This window comes from Periplaneta americana, chromosome 6, assembly GCF_040183065.1.
Source record: "Periplaneta americana isolate PAMFEO1 chromosome 6, P.americana_PAMFEO1_priV1, whole genome shotgun sequence".
NCBI lineage: Eukaryota > Metazoa > Arthropoda > Insecta > Blattodea > Blattidae > Periplaneta > Periplaneta americana.
Genome location: NC_091122.1, coordinates 177,426,955 through 177,446,706, shown reverse-complemented (window position 1 = coordinate 177,446,706; position 19,752 = coordinate 177,426,955). Strand labels below are relative to the sequence as shown.

The 19,752-nt window shown below is 31.2% G+C and overlaps 1 protein-coding gene across 1 annotated transcript in view; it reads right to left on the bottom strand.

Moving 5' to 3' along the window:
- Window positions 1-2,122: 2,122 nt before the first annotated feature.
- LOC138702287 (uncharacterized) overlaps window positions 2,123-19,752 on the bottom strand; it is an 18,179-nt gene continuing 549 nt past the window's right edge. The window contains exons 2-4 of the mRNA XM_069829870.1: window positions 14,452-14,620; window positions 8,788-9,074; window positions 2,123-2,477 (exon numbers count right to left, since the gene is read on the bottom strand). Of these exons, the coding sequence (XP_069685971.1) occupies window positions 2,296-2,477; window positions 8,788-9,074; window positions 14,452-14,620 (638 nt within the window). The 3' untranslated portion in view covers window positions 2,123-2,295. The remainder of the gene's footprint in view (window positions 2,478-8,787; window positions 9,075-14,451; window positions 14,621-19,752) is intronic.

Sequence of the window (19,752 nt, the reverse complement as noted above, 5' to 3'; positions counted from 1 at the left end):
AATGAATAAGTAAATAAATAAATAAGTAAATAAATAAATAAATAAATAATAAGTAAGTAAGCAAGTAAATAAATAAATGAATAAGTAAATAAATAAATAAATAAATAAATAAATAAATAATAAGTAAGTAAGCAAGTAAATAAATGAAAAAGTAAATAAATAAATAAATAAATAATAAGTAAGTAAGCAAGTAAATAAATAAATGAATAAGTATATAAATAAGTAAATAAATAAATAAATAAATAAATAAATAATAAGTAAGTAAGCAAGTAAATAAATAAATGAATAAGTAAATAAATAAATAAATAAATAAGTAAATAAATAAATAAATAAGTAAATAAATAAGGAAATAAATAAATGAATAAATACATAATAAGTAAGCAAGTAAATAAATAAATAATGAATAAATGAATAAATAAATAAATAAATGAACAAATGAATAAATAAATAAATAAATAAATAAACAAATAAATAAATAATAAGTAAGCAAGTAAATAAATAAATGAATAAGTAAATAAATGAATAAATAAATAAATAAATAATTAATAAGTAAGCAAGTAAATAAATAAATAAGGAAGCAATGAAATAAGTAAATAAATAATATAGAAAATAAAAAATAAATATAGAAATAATATTTAATTATCCAGTATCTTTATGCAATTCTGTACTCGGAAAAGCATTCGAAAGAGATCAGAAAAAAAAGAGCTTTTATTCCCCTAGGAAGCACTGTGGCATGTGGAATTTTGTACAATCTAAAAAGATTTCCAGTTTGATTTTTTTTTGTAGGATTAAATGAATTTTGAAGAACTAATTATGCTATTCACAAAATTTTGCATTTTTTATGTTTGTATACTTTTTTCAATTTCTTGGCTTAAATCTTACATTTAAAGTCCTTTAGAAGATATCAGATGATAGACGACATTAAGACATATGGATCATATACGTAGGTAGACTAAAAGGAAGGCAGGAAATAAGAAAGATTTGAGAATGTCGGGTTTGCAGTGAAAGATCTGCCCTGGACAGAAACTATGAATGAATGAAGATAAAGAAAATTGTTCTCCTACGTGTTCTTCAACTAAAAGCTGTTTTAAAAAAATTAAATGATTTTTACTAGCCGTGAATTGCAGAAAGCAAACATATCCAGGCAATTCAGTTATTTTCTAGAAAATACTAAAGAAAAAATTGAAGTTCATACATGTCAAACATTATAACTTATTATTATCCTTTACTAAAAAAATAGTCACTTCAAAATATCAAAAGCTTCTGAAGATAATAAGTTTTTTCTGTCTCCTGAGAAATGTGCTCAAATGGACATATGGGGTTTCTGCAATTCACGATCAAATAAATTAGATATAAGATAGATTAACGTAACCTTATTGTGGGCGTAAAATACTAATACAAGCAGCTTGTACATACGTCACTATTACGAAATCACTTGTACACATTTACTAAACTAAACTTTATATGAAGTAGAAAAGTACAGTCTTAGAAAAAAATCTTGTCACACAGATACAGTACTTTGTAAGTCCCAGAAAGGAGACAGTGCGCATGATCAGAGGACGAACGACATGGTTCACAAGAGAACGACAAGTTGAGGTACTAAAATTAGTTTTTTTTTTTCGTTGTATGTCTGATCATGCGCACTGCATCCTTTCTGGGACTTAACAAAGTATTTATGCGACAATTTTTTTTCTAAAATTGTACAACTCCATACTTTGCAGTAACTTTCAATTGAAGGGTTCACAGTCATAGTGGGCCAAGCGCCATATATTAAAAAAGCAGAAAACAAGGGTTAAAATTAAGTGAATACCATAATCTAATGAAACACATAGCAAGCAATATAAAGTATGCACAATGTACGTAACCAAACGATATGTGAATCTTCATTAAACTATGGTATTCACTTAACTTTAGCCCTTGCTTTCTCATTTTTTAATGAATGGCGCTTGGCCCACTATGGCTCTAAACCCTTCAATTGTAATTTATAATGTATTGAACTGTATGATATATCTTTGTGGAATAGGAGCTAGGTACAGGAAAATCTGGAAACGAAGCAGGAAAGACCAAGAACCAGTGACTTCCTAATGATAGTGACTGGTGTTCATACCGGCAAAGTAAACCCTTTTTGTATTTAAATAATTTTATTCTTTTGTACAACAATCTGAGATACAAATAATGACATAAATAGGTTGTGAAATTTATTTTCAATACTGAAACTTATACTTTGTATTATGGAGTTACTGAAAATAAATGTTGATGAAGTCACTCATCTTCTGTCCACCGAATTCCTGTGTCTCAGGCTGAGAGTTCGGCCTCGTGCTTCTTGACGTACACGCCTTCCGGGTCGTACTTGGCGACGAGTTCCTTCCACATCTCGGGCTTGTTCTTGTACAAGAATTTTATAACCTTATCAGCACCTTCCTTCTGCTTCTCTGTGCATTTTTCGCAGTCGTGCTCGAGGGCGTCGCCAATGTGCTCTGAAAGTAACAGACGGTCTTCTAAATGTGGTTCAGGTCTACAAGTTGGTAATTTGCGGTTATGAACAAAAACGGCTAGAAACAAGAGAAAGCAGAATCTTCTTGAACAACTGAACCTTCATAAAGTATTAGCATAGATCAACGGCGTAGTCTAGCCTTCAGCTAGCGGACTCCTGACTCCTGTACTGGAGAGTGGGTTCGAATCCCTTTTGAACTGACTATCAAGGTTTGATTTTTCTTGAGTTTTTTTTTTCCAGATGGAAAACGAATAATGAGTAATCCTTTGTAGAATAAAACCACCTCAACTATTCAATCGACACTAGATACTTTTGTATTTATTAATCAATCAATCAACCAATCAATCAAACTCCTGTATCTCCTCATGAGGAGCATAGGGCATTCACAAAGTGCCTCCATAGGACCCTATTTTAGCCAACTTCTTCACTTCGCTCCATGTTTTCCCCTCCCTAGCAATTTCCTCCAAAACTGTTCTCTTCCATGTATTTTTTGGCCTTACTCTTGTTCTACTACCCTGGGGGATCCAATCCAAAGCCATTCTTTCTGCTGCTCCATCTTCTTTCCTGATTGTGTGCCCTATTCAATTCCACTTTCGTCTTTTGATTTCTATTGTGATTTCTTTCTGATTTGATATCTTCCATAGTTCTGAGTTTATGATTATATCTGGCCATCTAATTTTTAAAATTGTTTGTATTTATTAGAACGTCAGTAAATAGCCCATTAAGGGTACACTCTAGTGAAATAATGATTGTTCACGAAAAATATCAATTTTTTTTGTTTTTACCTTCAAAAATACGTCGAAGCTTTATAGTTGCTCCTCGTAAAATTTCAGACACTTGCGCCCTTTAAAACACTTGTTTTGGCAGCCATTTTTAAAGTGTTCACTTTTCAAACACCCTGTAGTATCTGCTGTTTGACTATATTTTTCTCAGTTTCCAGCTTTTGCACTTTGCTCATTTTCAAAACCTATTATCTTCCACAAATTTTTTAGATGTTTGCATAACATTAGGATTATAAAAGCATTTTTTTTAATAATTTGTACAGTCGTGACAACTCCTCTTTTTAGCATTTTAGCTACAGTAAAGCAAACAATTTTTTTAGACACGAAAATATCATATGTACGTAATGGCGAAAAAAAAAAAACCCCGGGCCGACCCTTGTAGCTGATTTCAGAGCCTTGTTCACTCCAGAGGACGATAGACTGGTAACTAAGACTTTCGTGGTTCGAATCCTGCCTGGGAAGGACACTTTTTTTTTTTTGTTCCTTACACAAATTTATTCCCAATACTTTACGACTGCAGCGATATTTTACTACTTTTTTTTTTTATTTGTTTGTTTTGACTATACAACCTGTGTTTTGCCATGGGCATATCACAGGATATTTACAATGTTATACACAGGATATTTACACTATTATACACTTATATTTCATATGCTATTAACTTATTATTTATAGGCCAGTTTCTATCTGATGCTTTTCCAATTCACTGCGGGCTAAAGCAGGGAGATGCACTATCACCTTTACTTTTAACTTCGCGCTAGAATATGCCATTAGGAAAATTCAGGATAACAGGCAGGGTTTGGAATTGAACGGGTTACATCAGCTTCTTGTCTATGCGGAAGACGTGAATATGTTAGGACAAAATCCACAATCGATTAGGGAAAACAAGGAAATTTTACTTCAAGCAAGCAAAGCGATCGGTTTGGAAGTAAATCCCGAAAAGACAAAGTATATGATTATGTCTCGTGACCAGAATATTGTACGAAATGGAAATATAAAAATTGGAGATTTATCCTTCGAAAGGGTGGAAAAATTCAAATATCTTGGAGCAACAGTAACAAATATAAATGACACTCGGGAGGAAATTAAACGCAGAATAAATGTGGGAAATGCGTGTTATTATTCGGATGAGAAGCTTTTATCATCCAGTCTGCTGTCAAAAAATCTGAAAGTTAGAATTTATAAAACAGTTATATTACCGGTTGTTCTGTATGGTTGTGAAACTTGGACTCTCACTCTGAGAGAGGAACATAGGTTTAGGGTGTTTGAGAATAAGGTGCTTAGGAAAATATTTGGGGCTAAGAGGGATGAAGTTAACAGGAGAATGGAGAAAGTTCCACAACGCAGAACTGCACGCATTGTATTCTTCACCTGACATAATTAGGAACATTAAATCCAGACGTTTGCGATGGGCAGGGCATGTAGCACGTATGGGCGAATCCAAGAATGCATATAGAGTGTTAGTTGGGAGAACGGAGGGAGAAATACCTTTGGGGAGGCCGAGACGTAGATGGGAGGATAATATTAAACTGGATTTGAGGGAGGTGGGATATGATGATAGGGACTGGATTAATCTTGCACAGGATAGGGACCGATGGCGGGCTTATGTGAGGTCGGCAATGAACCTTCGGGCTCCTTAAAAGCCATTTGTAAGTAAGTAAGTATTAACTTATTATTCCCAGAACATGAATTATACCAGCAATTCTGGCCTGGACAGGTTACCTGCTTAGGGCTTTCCCTCAACCTATTAATAGAAAATACTGGTTAATTTCTGGCGTTGGACCCTGGACTCATTTCGCTGGCATTATCACCTTCGTCTGAGTTCGTCTTCCAGAAATGTGTCAACGATGCAATGATAGGAAAAGTTATACAGAGTGTTAAAAAAGTATCCAATATTTTAGGAGGTGCTAGTATGCATCAAAACAAGAAAATAATGTCTAATAAACATGGATCCTACAACTCATACTTTCTGAGATCTGAATACTTGTTCATAGGAGGTGCTCAATGTGACGTCCATTCATGGTAATGCAATATTCTGCCCTACAATACAGCAGACTACCAGATAATCATACCGTAGTTGACAACCCTGGCATGGAATACTGATATGTAGCAAGGAATACTGAAAAGAAAAGTCTGGTTGCGGATATGAGCGGGGTTCAGCAGAGATGGTGTTGTGAATTTTCGTAATCAGCATGTGTGGGCTGATGAAAATCCCCTTGCAGTTGAAGAAACAAGGCATCAGCACCGATTCTCAATCAACTTATGGGCAGGCGTTCTTGGCGATAGATTAATAGGGCCATACATGCTACCACAGAGATTAACTGGGGATCGTTATCAGGACTTTCTTATTAACGTATTAAAACATATTTCAAAGAGTTCATGATTCCTTACGCCGAAGGGCAGAGGAATGAATTGCCATGAATGGACGTCACATTGAGCACCTCCTATGAACAAGTGTTCAGATCTCAGAAAGTATGTGTTGTAAGACTCATGTTTATTAGACATTATTTTCTTGTTTTGATGCATACTAGCACCTCCTAAAATATTGGATACTTTTTTAACACTCTGTATAACTTTTCCTATCATTGCATCGTTGACACATTTCTGGAAGACGAACTCAGACGAAGGTGATAATGCCAGCGAAATGAGTCCAGGGTCCAAAGCCGGAAATTAACCAGTATTTTCTATTAATAGGTTGAGGGAAAGCCCTAAGCAGGTAACTTGTCCAGGCCAGAATTGCTGGTATAATTCATGTTCTGGGAATAATAAGTTAATACTTACTTACTTACAAATGGCTTTTAAGGAGCCCGAAGGTTCATTGCCGACCTCACATAAGCCCGCCTTCGGTCCCTATCCTGTGCAAGATTAAGCCAGTCCCTATCATCATATCCCACCTCCCTCAAATCCAGTTTAATATTATCCTCCCATCTACGTCTCGACCTCCCCAAAGGTATTTTTCCCTCCGTTCTCCCAACTAACACTCTATATGCATTCTTGGATTCGCCCATACGTGCTACATGCCCTGCCCATCTCAAACGTCTAGATTTAATGTTCATAATTATGTCAGGTGAAGAATACAATTCGTGCAGTTCTGTGTTGTGTAACTTTCTCCATTCACCTGTAATTTCATCCCGCTTAGCCCCAAATATTTTCCTAAGCACCTTATTCTCAAACACCCTAAACCTATGTTCCTCTCTCAAAGTGAGAGTCCAAGTTTCACAACCATACAGAACAACCGGTAATATAACTGTTTTATAAATTCTAACTTTCAAATTTTTTGACAGCAGACTGGATGATTAAAGCTTCTCAACCGAATATTAACACGCATTTCCCATATTTATTCTGTGTTTAGTTTCTTCCCGAGTATCATTTATATTTGTTACTGTTGCTCCGAGATATTTGAATTTTTCCACCCCTTCGAAGGATAAATCTCCAATTTTTATATTTCCATTTCGTACAATATTCTGGTCACGAGACATAATCATATACTTTGTCTTTTCGGGATTTACTTCCAAACCTATCTCTTTACTTTCTTCCAGTAAAATTCCCGTGTTTTCCCTAATCGTTTGTGAATTTTCCCCCATATATTCAGGTCACCATTCTCCGCTACTTTATCTAATTTATTAATGTCAAAAAGAGCACGTTCCGAAACAAATTTATCTCACAATTCAAGTAATCGTCTTGTGCGGGGAATTGATAAATTCCGCCCCTATTTGGGAGACATGTTTCGTAATACTGAAAGCTTACAAAATGCATTATAACGTAAAGAAATATATAATGCAGCTTACGAACTTCCAACAGATGTTTGAGTTATAAGAGAAATGCTTGTCACAGATATATAAAAATTGTTTAAATCAATATAAGTAGCAGAACTGGTTTCATGGAACTACACGGCTTCGATCCAGATGTTCGACTGGCTGCCATAGAGGAATCACGACAGCACGCCGCTCTCCTTCGGCTTATGTAACAGTAGCAGGTACTGTATTTGTTTATACGAGTCAAGGCCTTCTGTGATGTTTCTCTCGTAGGTGAAGGAGTTCATGATTGAGTCAGTGTTTTCACAGAAGACAGAACAAGTAATTTTATATTCAAGAGGAAGACATGCAATCAAATTTAACATTAACTATCGGTTCTATGAAGCTGTGCTGGAAAGAGTTGGTGAAGAAAGAATGATGCTGAAGCTGATGAGGAAGAGGAAAAGGAATTGGTTGGGTCACTTACTTAGTTACTTACAAATGGCTTTTAAGGAACCCGCAGGTTCATTTCCGAACTCACATAAGCTCGCCATCGGTCCCTATCTTGTGCAAGATTAATCCAGTCTCTACCATCATATAACACTTCCCTCAAATCCATTTTAATATTATTCTCCCTTCTACGTCTCGGCGTCCCCAAAGGTCTTTTTCCCTCCCATCTCCCAACGAACACTCTATATGCATTTCTGGATTCGCCCATTCGTGCTACATGCCCTGCTCATCTCAAACGTCTGGATTTAATGTTCCTAATTATGTCAGGTGAAGAATACAATGCGTGCAGTTCTGTGTTGTGTAACTTTCTCCATTCTCCTGTAACTTCATCCCTTTTAGCCCCAAATATTCTCTTAAGAACCTTATTTTCAAACACCCTTAATCTCTGTTCCTCTCTCAAAGTGAGAGCCCAAGTTTCACAACCATACAGAACAACCGGTAATATAACTGTTTTATAAATTCTAACTTTCAGATTTTTTGACAGCAGACTAGATAATAAAAGCGTCTCAACCGAATAATAGCAGGCATTTCACACATTTATTCTGCGTTTAATTTCCTCCCGAGTGTCATTTATATTTGTTACTGTTGCTCCAAGATATTTGAATTTTTCCACCTCTTCGAAGGATAAATCCGCAATTTTTATATTTCCATTTCCTACAATATTGGTCACGAGGACCATTTTTTAATGATTTTATTTTTTATCAGACAGTCTATGAAAGGTAGAGAAGTGATCTTGCACTATATTGTAGATATGACATGCATAAATATTCACAAAAAATTTCATTACAGAATGTTGGATAGTTTCTGAGTCATGTTAGAAACTCTTCAACAGTGCACAGTAAACTGAATTTTGAAAAAAAAAAAATGTAAATAATTTTTTTAAATCGTAAAAATTTTTTTTCATATAGCAGAAGGACAATGTTTTACACATACTAATTTTCATTATTGTACAAGATACAATAAATAGAGGAAAAAAATGTTGAATATTTCCAAAATTTTACTGCTGTAAGCTGTACCTAATCCCTTAAATGTGTTTTTAATATTACAAGAATGAAGCTATAAATATGGCAATTATTCAAACCATTACAAACATTTGTCATAATGTGATAGGCGAAATCTGACTTCAGATCCTTCAACAGAAGTCAATAATTAATCAAAATCACCTTCTATATTAAAAGTTTTGAATCAAAATTTAATTTCACAATCCTATGTTATCTATCACATAATTTGTCCAATCCACCACATTAATCTCCATGGTTTTACTTACCTTTCAGTTCAGCTGCATCTTTGGTGCATTTGCCTTTGTCTACAAGACACTTGAAGTACACTGGAAGTAGACGGTCATTGTTAAGAATTTCATCCAGATTGACGTTGTCGTACTTATCAGTGTACTTGTCGTCATCGGCCCTACGGACCCTTGCAGCTTCACTCAGGGCCAGGACCGCTACCAGAACGACAACAACCACCAACTTCTGCATTCTGCGGGTTTCGATAAACAGCGATGAACAGTGCCACAAGCAGATCCCATCTCGTTGTATATATACTAGCAGAACACTGTTATTTGTGACGTCACGGTGTTACTTTAGTTGAGGTAGTGTCATGGACTTCGTGCATTCTTTACCCTACGGCGAGATGTCTCCTTGCGTGTCGGAATGAATTTTCTTTTTTGGGGGGTACAGGAAGTACCCTGCAGAAGAGCAACTATTGCTATGACCTCCTCAAACTTCGTTCCGTAGAGAAAGTACTTCTTGGAATTGCAATAACAGTCATATTACCAAAAGGGTTTCAGTTTCAGTGGTAATGTACCTCGACCTGGCCCTGTATTAGGTTTACAAGATCCTTCACAGTCATGTATATGAAGATAATCTTGAGTTTTACTTCTATAACTTGAGACAGGTTAATGAAGTTTCGCTGGTCTCCTTTGAATGCATTTCCGAATATAGAATTACATAAAGATATTGGTGACTGAAATATTATTTATTTATTTATTTATTTTATTTACTTAACTATATACTTATTTATATATATTTATTTACTTATTTATATATGTATTTATGCTTACCTCTCCATCTATTTATTTACTTACTAGCCGTACCCGTGCGCTCCGCTGCACCCGTTAGAAATAAATATAAAGTAATTACATAATTAAAATAGGACATTTGATCCAGGGAACATTCGTGTTTGATAGAAGGATAAATCGTTTAATATGTTACTTAATTTAAAATGTATCCAAATAATTAAAATGCAATAATTTTGGTCCAGAGACACTCATTTGGTGCACTCACAATTCCTTTAACATGTTTCTTAATTTTTATTACATGCAACCATAGTTCAATGAAGATTGACATCATTTAGATTTAATGTGTATATTTTATTTTACTTGTTATAGGTTTCCATTGAATTATGGTAATAACTTAATTTTAACCCTTGTTTTCTACGTATTCAGTAAATGGCGCTTGGCCCACTACGGTTCTGAACCCTTCAAATAACTTAAATTATATTATATAATATTACATATTATATTATATTATATTATATTATATTATATTATATTATATTATATTATATTATATTATATTATATTATATTATATTATATTATATTATATTATATATTATATTATATCAGAAGTTACTGTAATAACATTATAGCATTATGTCCATCTAGAGAAACTACACTTTCCAATGCTGAAATAATAATTAATTTTACAAATCTGTTAATTTAGCTTCCGATATTACTTCATACAAACACAGAAACATTCTCTTTAGGGTATCTTTCATAGCTTTCGATTGTTGCTGTCCAAGACCCCTTATAGACGAAGTCATTTGTTTTTTAATTCATTACACGGCCTTAGATGGCAGTTATTTTAATTTTAAAACTCATTTAACTCATTAAATATCAGTCCTATCAAACTTTTTGTAGGAATAAAACTTATCGAAAATTATTTTTAAAGAAACTTTTGTTATGAAACATTTTTCACAAAAATCAATAATAAGCGAGATATTTCGATTTATTTAATTTAAGCCCCCTTATAATCCCCCTTTTAATAATGTATTTTGAATGCCATACAGCCTAAAATCTAAGTTACAACGAACTTAATTTATATTCCAATTTTCATCGACATCCGTTCATCCATTATCGCGTGAAAAGATAACAAACAGACAGACAGACAGACAGACAGACAGACAGACAGACAGACATACAAACAAAAATTTAAAAAAAGCGATTTTCGGTTTCAGGGTGGTTAATTATGTATGTTAGGACCAATTATTTTTGGAAAATCGAAAATTACCAGAAAAATTTCGGCTACAGATTTATTATTAGTATAGATTATTTTATTTATTTAACTATATACTTATTTATATATATTTATTTACTTATTTATATATGTATTTATGTTTACCTATCCATCTATTTATTCACTTATTTCATTGTTTATTTGGTAACCTACTAAATTACTTACTTATTTATTTACTTTACTAATTTATATATTTATATATGTATTTACTTATTTATTTAGGTATTTATGTATTTATTTGTGCATTTATGTATGCATTTATGTATTTATGAATTTATTTATGTATTTATTTATTTATCTATGTATTTATTTATGTATCTATTTAATTATTTAATTAATTAATGTATTTATTTATTTATTTATAATATTTAATGTATATTATTTATTTTCAATAAATTTTTATCGTTTTGATAGCTACCACATCTTGTCGCAGAATATTATTATTTTTTATTTTATAATGTATTTTTTAACATTAATTTACATTTTCTTTTTTTGTTAATTTGAATTGATTAGGATGGCGACATTTTAAATCCAAGATTTGGACGGCTATCATTTCGATATACTACTTCATTCATTCATTCATTCATTCATTCATTCATTCATTCATTCATTCATTCATTCATTCATTCGTTCATTCATTCATTCATTCATCCATCTACTTAACTACATACTTATTTACATATTTATATATGTATTTATGTTTATCTATCAATCTATTTATTTCATTATTTGCTTATTTATTTCATTATTTACTTGGTAACCTACTAAACTTTTTACTTATTTACTTTACTAATTCATGTATTTATGTACTTATGTATTTATATACTTATGTATGTATTTAGGTACTTATGTATTTATTTATGCATTTATGTGTTTATTTATGAATTTATGTATTTATATATGCATTTATTTATTTACTTATTTATTTAAGCATTTATTTATTTATCTATGTATTTATTTATCTATGTACTAATTTATTTATTTACCTATTTATTTATTTACCTATTTATTTATTTATGTATTTATTTATTTATTTATTTATTTATTTATTTATTTATTTATTTATTTATTTATTTATTTATTTATTTATTTATTTATTTATTTATTTATTTATTTATTTATTTATTTATTCATTCATTTATTCATTTACTTATTTGTAAGAGTTAACTTTTCGTTCTGAAAAGGAATTTTAAAGTATTATATTTGTTCGGATCAAATTTCCGTACATTTAAAGGATAAAACTAAAATTATTTCAATCATTTATTATCAATATATCCTGCTCTCTTACCTTGACTGAGCATATTAAAAATTAAATTAATGGCTTTCCCAAAACACGCTATGAAATGTTCCATAGTTACATAGTTATGATTTTTAAGGAACGCGCAGGTTCATTGCCGCCCTCACATAAGCCCGCCATCGGTCCCTATCCTGAGAAAGATTAATCCAGTCTCTACCATCATATCCCACCTCTCTCAAATCCATTTTAATATTATCCCCCCATTACGTACGTCTCGATCTACCCTGAGGTATTTTTCTCTCCGGCCTCCCAACTAACACTCCATATCTATTTCTTGATTCGCTCATACGTGCTACATGCCCTACCTATCTCAAACGTCTGGATTTAATGTTCCTAATTATGTCATGTGAAGAATACAATGCGTGCAGTTCTACTGGTTCTACGTTGTACAACTTTCTCCAATTTCCTGTAATTTCATCCCTCTTAGCCCCAAATATTTTCCTAAGCACTTCATTCTCTAACACCCTTAATCTCTGTTCCTCTCTCAAAGTGAGAGTCCAAGTTTCACAACCATACAGAACAACCGGTAATATAACTGTTTTATAAATTCTGTCAGCTTTTTTGAGAACAGTCTGGACGACAAAAGCTTCTCAATCGTATAATAATTCTTATGTAGGCCCACTGACTTTTAAATAATTTCTTCTTCCTCCTGAAAAATTATGTTGTGTACTGTCACATAAGAGATTTCATTAAACAACGACGATATGATATTCTTCGTAATTTGCATAGTTGAAGTTATAGATTTTTTCAGTCGATCCTAAGTAAGAAAATTAATTCACCTTTTAAATTTATTTTCGTAAGTATATAGGTCATCAGTATAATTTTCTAGATTATCTTAAGATTTTAATTCTTTATTTTAAAATACGTCTAAATCATACAGGTTACTTAGAAATATGGAGACAATGATAGTGTTGACAGAGCAAACAAGAGCGCAGGAAAAAACGTGCTCATAGCTCTTTGTCTCACACCAACTCTCGCCAAACTGATCAACATTTTAAGTGACAGTCAACTGAGTAACAATTGAAAATGGAAAGGAGTTTTAAATACAAAGTTATTCTTACATATCTGCTTTTCGTCGGCTCGTGTAGACGTACATGTAAAAGAAAAGCCGCTGTACGTATATACAACTATTAGATACTTCAATTTTGTTGTGCGGTGTCATTCACCCATAACTGAAGGTTTACTGCGGTCACCAAGGAGACTTCAGTCACTGCTATTGGTTCTCAGTAAAGATAGTTGGTAACGTAGTCATTTGCCAATATTAGTCACGCATATTTAACAAACTTTATCCGTTTAGCCTGAAGGAAATATGTAAGTAAATGGCAAGTCAATGGAAATTAAAATAAATGATTGTTACAAATGTGTTGGTTTGTTACTAGATTAAATTTTTTATTTGTATCAAAATTATTAATTTCGTCCTGGATTATGAGGTCTCTCAAAGTCTCTAAAACTAAGAAAGACTTGCAACAATAAAACACATTAAGATGGTATAAGAACGCGAAAATAACTATCCATATTTATAAATCTTTTTACACATGACTTATGAAACGAAAGTACGAGATGAATTATGTTCATATGCAATGTCAACTAGTCAGTTTATCAAGGAATGATGCACGTATACAATTTCGCAGAATATATCGCTTACACTTTTTTTATATTTAGCCTATATTAAATAACTGATTAACATAGGGCGGATTTTGATTCCCTAAAAGTTAGTATTGCAACGTAGTGTAGTTCAAGACCAGTAGACATTTCCTCAATCTCAGGTAGAATCCTCATTGTCACTGACTATTTTGTTACGATCTGGTAAACACTGACTCCGAAATCTACTCACGAAATTCTCTGACAATGAACGTAACAAAATCTTTGATGCACGGTTTACACAGAAATCCCATGTGTTTAAGCAAAGACACTGTGAATTCCAAATAAAAGGAGTGAAAACCAAGCGTTTATCTTGTATATTCTTAGACAGAACTAATGGTGTATACCCAGCATCATTTTTAACATCAAGATCATAAAAATCCACCCTTTAAGATCAATTCCAATAATATCTGATTACAGGAAATTTGATGGGAAGAGAATAAAGTTACTGTGAGACATGTTATACTTTTATTCAATTAATTAAGTAATTAATTATGTAAGTAGGCTAAGTACATTCAATCATATTTCAATTAATCGATCATTTTACGAACATGTAATGTAATCCATTCACTGTGAAATTCAGTCATTTTTGATTACCTTATTGATCCACAAGATTTGGAAACCTAAACAGCAAGCATCTGTTTGTATATCATTTTGACAGCAGTACGAGAATATAAGAAGCAAATGATTTTCACTGAGTGAGGAATTTCTTGAAATAAGTATCGTCGGGATCGTACTTGGCAGCGAGTTCCTTCCAGACATCGGGCTTGTTCTTATATAAAAAGTTTAACACTTTCTCAGCTCCTTCCTTCTGTTTATCAGTACATTTGGCACAGCCGGTTTGTATAGCATCAGCAATGTTTTCTGCAACAAGAAGGTTGCATATTATCATCATTCCTACATTGTTCCTTAACTAAAACTACAATAATAAGGACTATAGCAACTACAACAATACCACTATAATAATACCAGCAATAACAACTAAAATAACACAAAAATAACTACACTTACAACACCCAATACAATAAAAACCACAACTATAAGAACTACAAATTTAACCACTGTCTACTAAATACACTAATAACTAGAACAATAGGAACTACAACTACAACAAAAATAAAAAACTACAACAAAACTAAATAACTACATCAAAAATAAAGAATAATACAAATAAATAACAAGAATAAATAAAACTACAACGAAAGTAAATAACTACAACGAAATTAAATAACAACAATAATAAATAGGATCTACAAAGAAAATAAGTAACAAGTAAATACCAATTGTAACAAAAGTAAATAACAACAAAAAATAAATAACAAAAAAATAAATAACTACGACAAAAATAAATAGGATCTACAAAGAAAATAAGTAACAAGTAAATACCAATTGCAACAAAAGTAAATAACAACAAAAAATAGATAACAATAATTACAACAAAAATAAATAGGATCTACAAAGAAAATAAGTAACAAGTAAATACCAATTGCAACAAAAGTAAATAACAACAAAAATAAATAACAATAATTACAAAATATAAATAAAAATAAAAAAATAAAAAAATGAATAACTACAAAAAAATAAATAGAATCTACAAAGAAAATAAGTAACAAGTAAATACCAATTGCAACAAAAGTAAATAACAACAAAAAATAGATAACAATAATTACAACAAAAATAAATAGGATCTACAAAGAAAATAAGTAACAAGTAAATACCAATTGCAACAAAAGTAAATAACAACAAAAATAAATAACAATAATTACAAAATATAAATAAAAATAAAAAAATAAAAAAATGAATAACTACAAAAAAATAAATAGAATCTACAAAGAAAATAAGTAACAAGTAAATACCAATTGCAACAAAAGTAAATAACAACAAAAAATAAATAACAATAATTACAACAAAAATAAATAGGATCTACAAAGAAAATAAGTAACAACTAAATACCAATTGCAACAAAACTAAATAACAACAAAAATAAATAACAATAATTACAAAAAAATAAATAACTGCAACAAAAATAAATAGGATCTACAAAGAAAATAAATAACAAGTAAATACCAATTGCAACAAAAGTAAATAACAACAAAAATAAATAATAATTACAAAAAAATAAATAACAAAAAAATAAATAACTACAACAAAAATAAATAGAATCTACAAAGAAAATAAGTAACAAGTAAATACCAATTGCAACAAAAGTAAATAACAACAAAAAATAAATAAGAATAATTACAACAAAAATAAATAACAATAATTACAAAAAAATAAATAACAACAAAAATAAATAACTACAACAAATATAAATATGATCTACAAAGAAAATAAGTAACAAGTAAATAACAATTGCAACAAAAGTAAATAACAACAAAAAATAAATAACAATAATTACAACAAAAATAAATAACAACAAAAATAAATAACAATAATTACAAAAAAAATAAATAACAAAAATAAATAACTACAACAAAAATAAATAGAATCTCCAACGAAAATAAGTAACATGTAAATAACAATTGCAACAAAAGTAAATAATTACAACAAAATTACATCTACAAAAAAATAACAACAAAAATAAATAGGATCTCCAACTAAAATAAGTAACAAGTAAATAACAATTGCAACAAAAGTAAATAGCTACAACAAAAAATAAATAAGATCTACAACGAAAATAAGCAACAAATAAAGAACAATTGCAACAAAAGTAAATAGCTGTAACAAGAAATAAATCACAACTGCAACAAAAATATATAACAATAAAAATAAATAATTACAACAAACATAAATAACAATAAAATAACTACAACAACAAAATAAGAACACAACAAAAATAAAAACTACAAAAATAACCACAACAATAACTAGGCCTACAGCAATAAGGACAGCAATAATCAGAACTACAACAATTACAACAATAAGAAATAAAACCATGACAGTAACAATCAAAATAAAAATTACAACAATAATTGCTCAATTCTCCGTCAAAACATTTTCCTATAGACAATGACCGAGTTAAATGAATTAAACTTGTTTAAAATAATAAAACTAAATCCTAAATAATTCACAGTAATCATAAACACCGTAAAACAATTAATAATTAACAAATCTTTGACAACTAATTTAAAATTATTAGTTTCAAGAGTTCTTATGTGATTTGGCAATACATTGAATAACATGATTTCCATTTTCTGAAAGTTGCTTTATTTCAGATATACAGTGTCTATAGAAATTAGGTTTCAAATTATTTTTCTTTCTGGTGTTGTGTTTATAAGTAACGCTATTTACCGTAAAACAAGTCAAATTTTCCTGCCGTGCATAAAACAATACACGATATATAGTGATACAGTCGTTAATACGTTTAATTTTTTAATAAACTTTCACAATGACTTTTAGTTCCCAAATTACACATTAATGGTATGGCTCATTTCTGCAATATTGAAATATTGGAATACCATAGCACATGGAGTGTAGTGAGAGTTCAGCTTGCCTTCTGACGGGAGTTTCAACTTGCGGCACCTACTGATTCTGAGGTAATAAAATACACAGCAACTTCGTTACTGTGGGTTCGCCAAAAATCTTTAAATACTGCAGAATTTACAATGAGTTAAAATGTAAACATTCACACCATTTTAAGAAAATTAGCTTCTGTTCATCAATGCCACAATGACAAGCGAAAAAACGGAAACAGCGTCGTCTTACTTTTCCCGCTATTCCCGTCGCTCTAATTTCCGGCAACCAATCGCGTTGCAGGTCGGCTACATTTAAACGTGTGCGTCTTGTGATTCGCTGATTCATTTCTTAACGCTCGATAAGCACTTAATATAATCGCCCGCCATTTTAGCTCTTTTGTTGGCGTTCGCAGAAAGCATACGAAGACGTTATTTGCCGCTCAACTATTTGCTGAATTACATTGCGTTTGATTTATTATCATAGGAGCTACGACATGATAATGTTTAACGGTGCGGAAAATAGATTCCTCGTATGGTAGCTCGGCAACGTAAGAACAAAAAATGGCGAACGATACTACCTACCTAGACTTTATAGAGCCTTCACTTTCTAAGACGTAAGCAAAGAGGAGGAGTCACGCCGGAAATAACAGCGTCGCGACTATAACAATTAGAATTACACATCCCCTGATATTCTTTCAGCCGTTCTTTCTAATAGCACGGTATGAATTTCGTAATACGTATAGTTACAAAATTATAGCAGTTTGAAATCACGGAATATTTCTGTGCAGTACAGTGTACAATACAGTTTATGTTGTGATGTGTTAAACTGTACAAAGAATGCAGAAAAAAAAACAGAAGCTGTTACAACAATATTTTATTTTTCAAAACTTTGTACAGTTGCATTGTGTGAGGATATACAGGATGATTCACGAGGAGTCACCAGTACTTACAGAACATATTTCCGAAGGCATTTTGAGCAGAAAATATCATATAAGCATGGGTCCTATTCACAATATTATCAGAGTACCAATAATTTGAAATTGTGTCTAAAATACCTTTGTGCGAGATCGTGCGTATTTGCTTGCTTTCCGCACAAAACCAATACGCGGTAAGTGTGAAATATCACATTCAGTATTCCCAACGTAACACACACAACAATTTCCCTCTTCTTACCGCTTAAGCGCCATATTCATTTTACTGCTTTAGGCTTTTAACATATTATTTTTAGAGACGTTTAACATAGTAATAATTATAAATTGGAAACTTACCACTGCAATTTCACCTAAATTGCACTGTTAATTATTGTTTTTAAGTATTTACAAAAATTAAGTAAACTCTACAACACCACAAAAGTTACTGCATTTGTAATGCAAGTAACATTAAGGAAGCCGTGAAAAAATCAACAAGATTCCAGATGCCGATGTTATTACTGCAATATGTTATATAAATAATATTGTTAAAATATTAAAATGAAAAATAAATCATTACATAACTTTACCGTTTGTTTTAAGTTCGCATTTATAGACTGGGGGAAAAAAAGACAGACGTATATCACGGCCTGCTGGAATATAGTAAACACAGAAAACATTTTATAGCAACAATGTTGAAGATAGATATTTTAGTTTCTAAAAGTTGCCGTCATTGAACAGAAACCAAGATGGAGATTTCATTGCAACTAATTAGAAATTCCTCTTTCAGGTATGTAATGAACGATCTTCGCACAAAATAATGTACGATACACGAGCGGTATGTTTGTTTTCATGTTCTCGGAAATTAAAAAAGCTCAACTACGTTTCGCTTGTTCAATCTTTTCCTCGAACATGAAAACATCAACATACCGCTCTTGTGTCGCATATTACTATTTTTCTTTAGTTTTAAGGGTGAAATAATATTACAAATAGAGAATGAACTATTCAGAAGTATCATTTCTTTAATTAGCTAGTATTCCGAAGCTAAAAATGTGTTGTTAATTCATTAGTTGCTTCGTTCAGATTTTTTTTCAATATTTAACTAAAAATTACATTTTTCTTATGCACATAGCACAATTGTTACAAATCGCTCCACTCCTGTAAACTCTTTAAGACTGCACATTATGATGCAAAATTCAACTGTAAAGAATCAAGTTGCTACAAGTCGTGTTGTGATAAGTGCGTAAGAATAGGCTAATATAATTTTTAATTAAAAATTGAAATAAAAAATTCTGTACAAAGCAACTGAGGAATTAACAAAACATTTTTAGCTTCTGAATACTGGCCATTTAAAGAAGTGATACTTCTAAATATTTAATTCTTTATCCTAAAACTAAATAAAAAAAAGGTATTTTACAAACAACTTAAAATTAGTGTACCTCTGAAAATATTGAGAATATGACCCTCGTTTATGTGACATTTTTGCTCAGAATCTCTTCGGAAATAAGCTCTGTAAGTGGCGGTAGCTCTTCGTGAATCACCCTATATATCTTTATAATGTAAAAAGTGTAGTGTTTAATATAAAGAATGATAATGATGTTGGTGTTAGTTTTTAAATAGCAGACACTTCTTA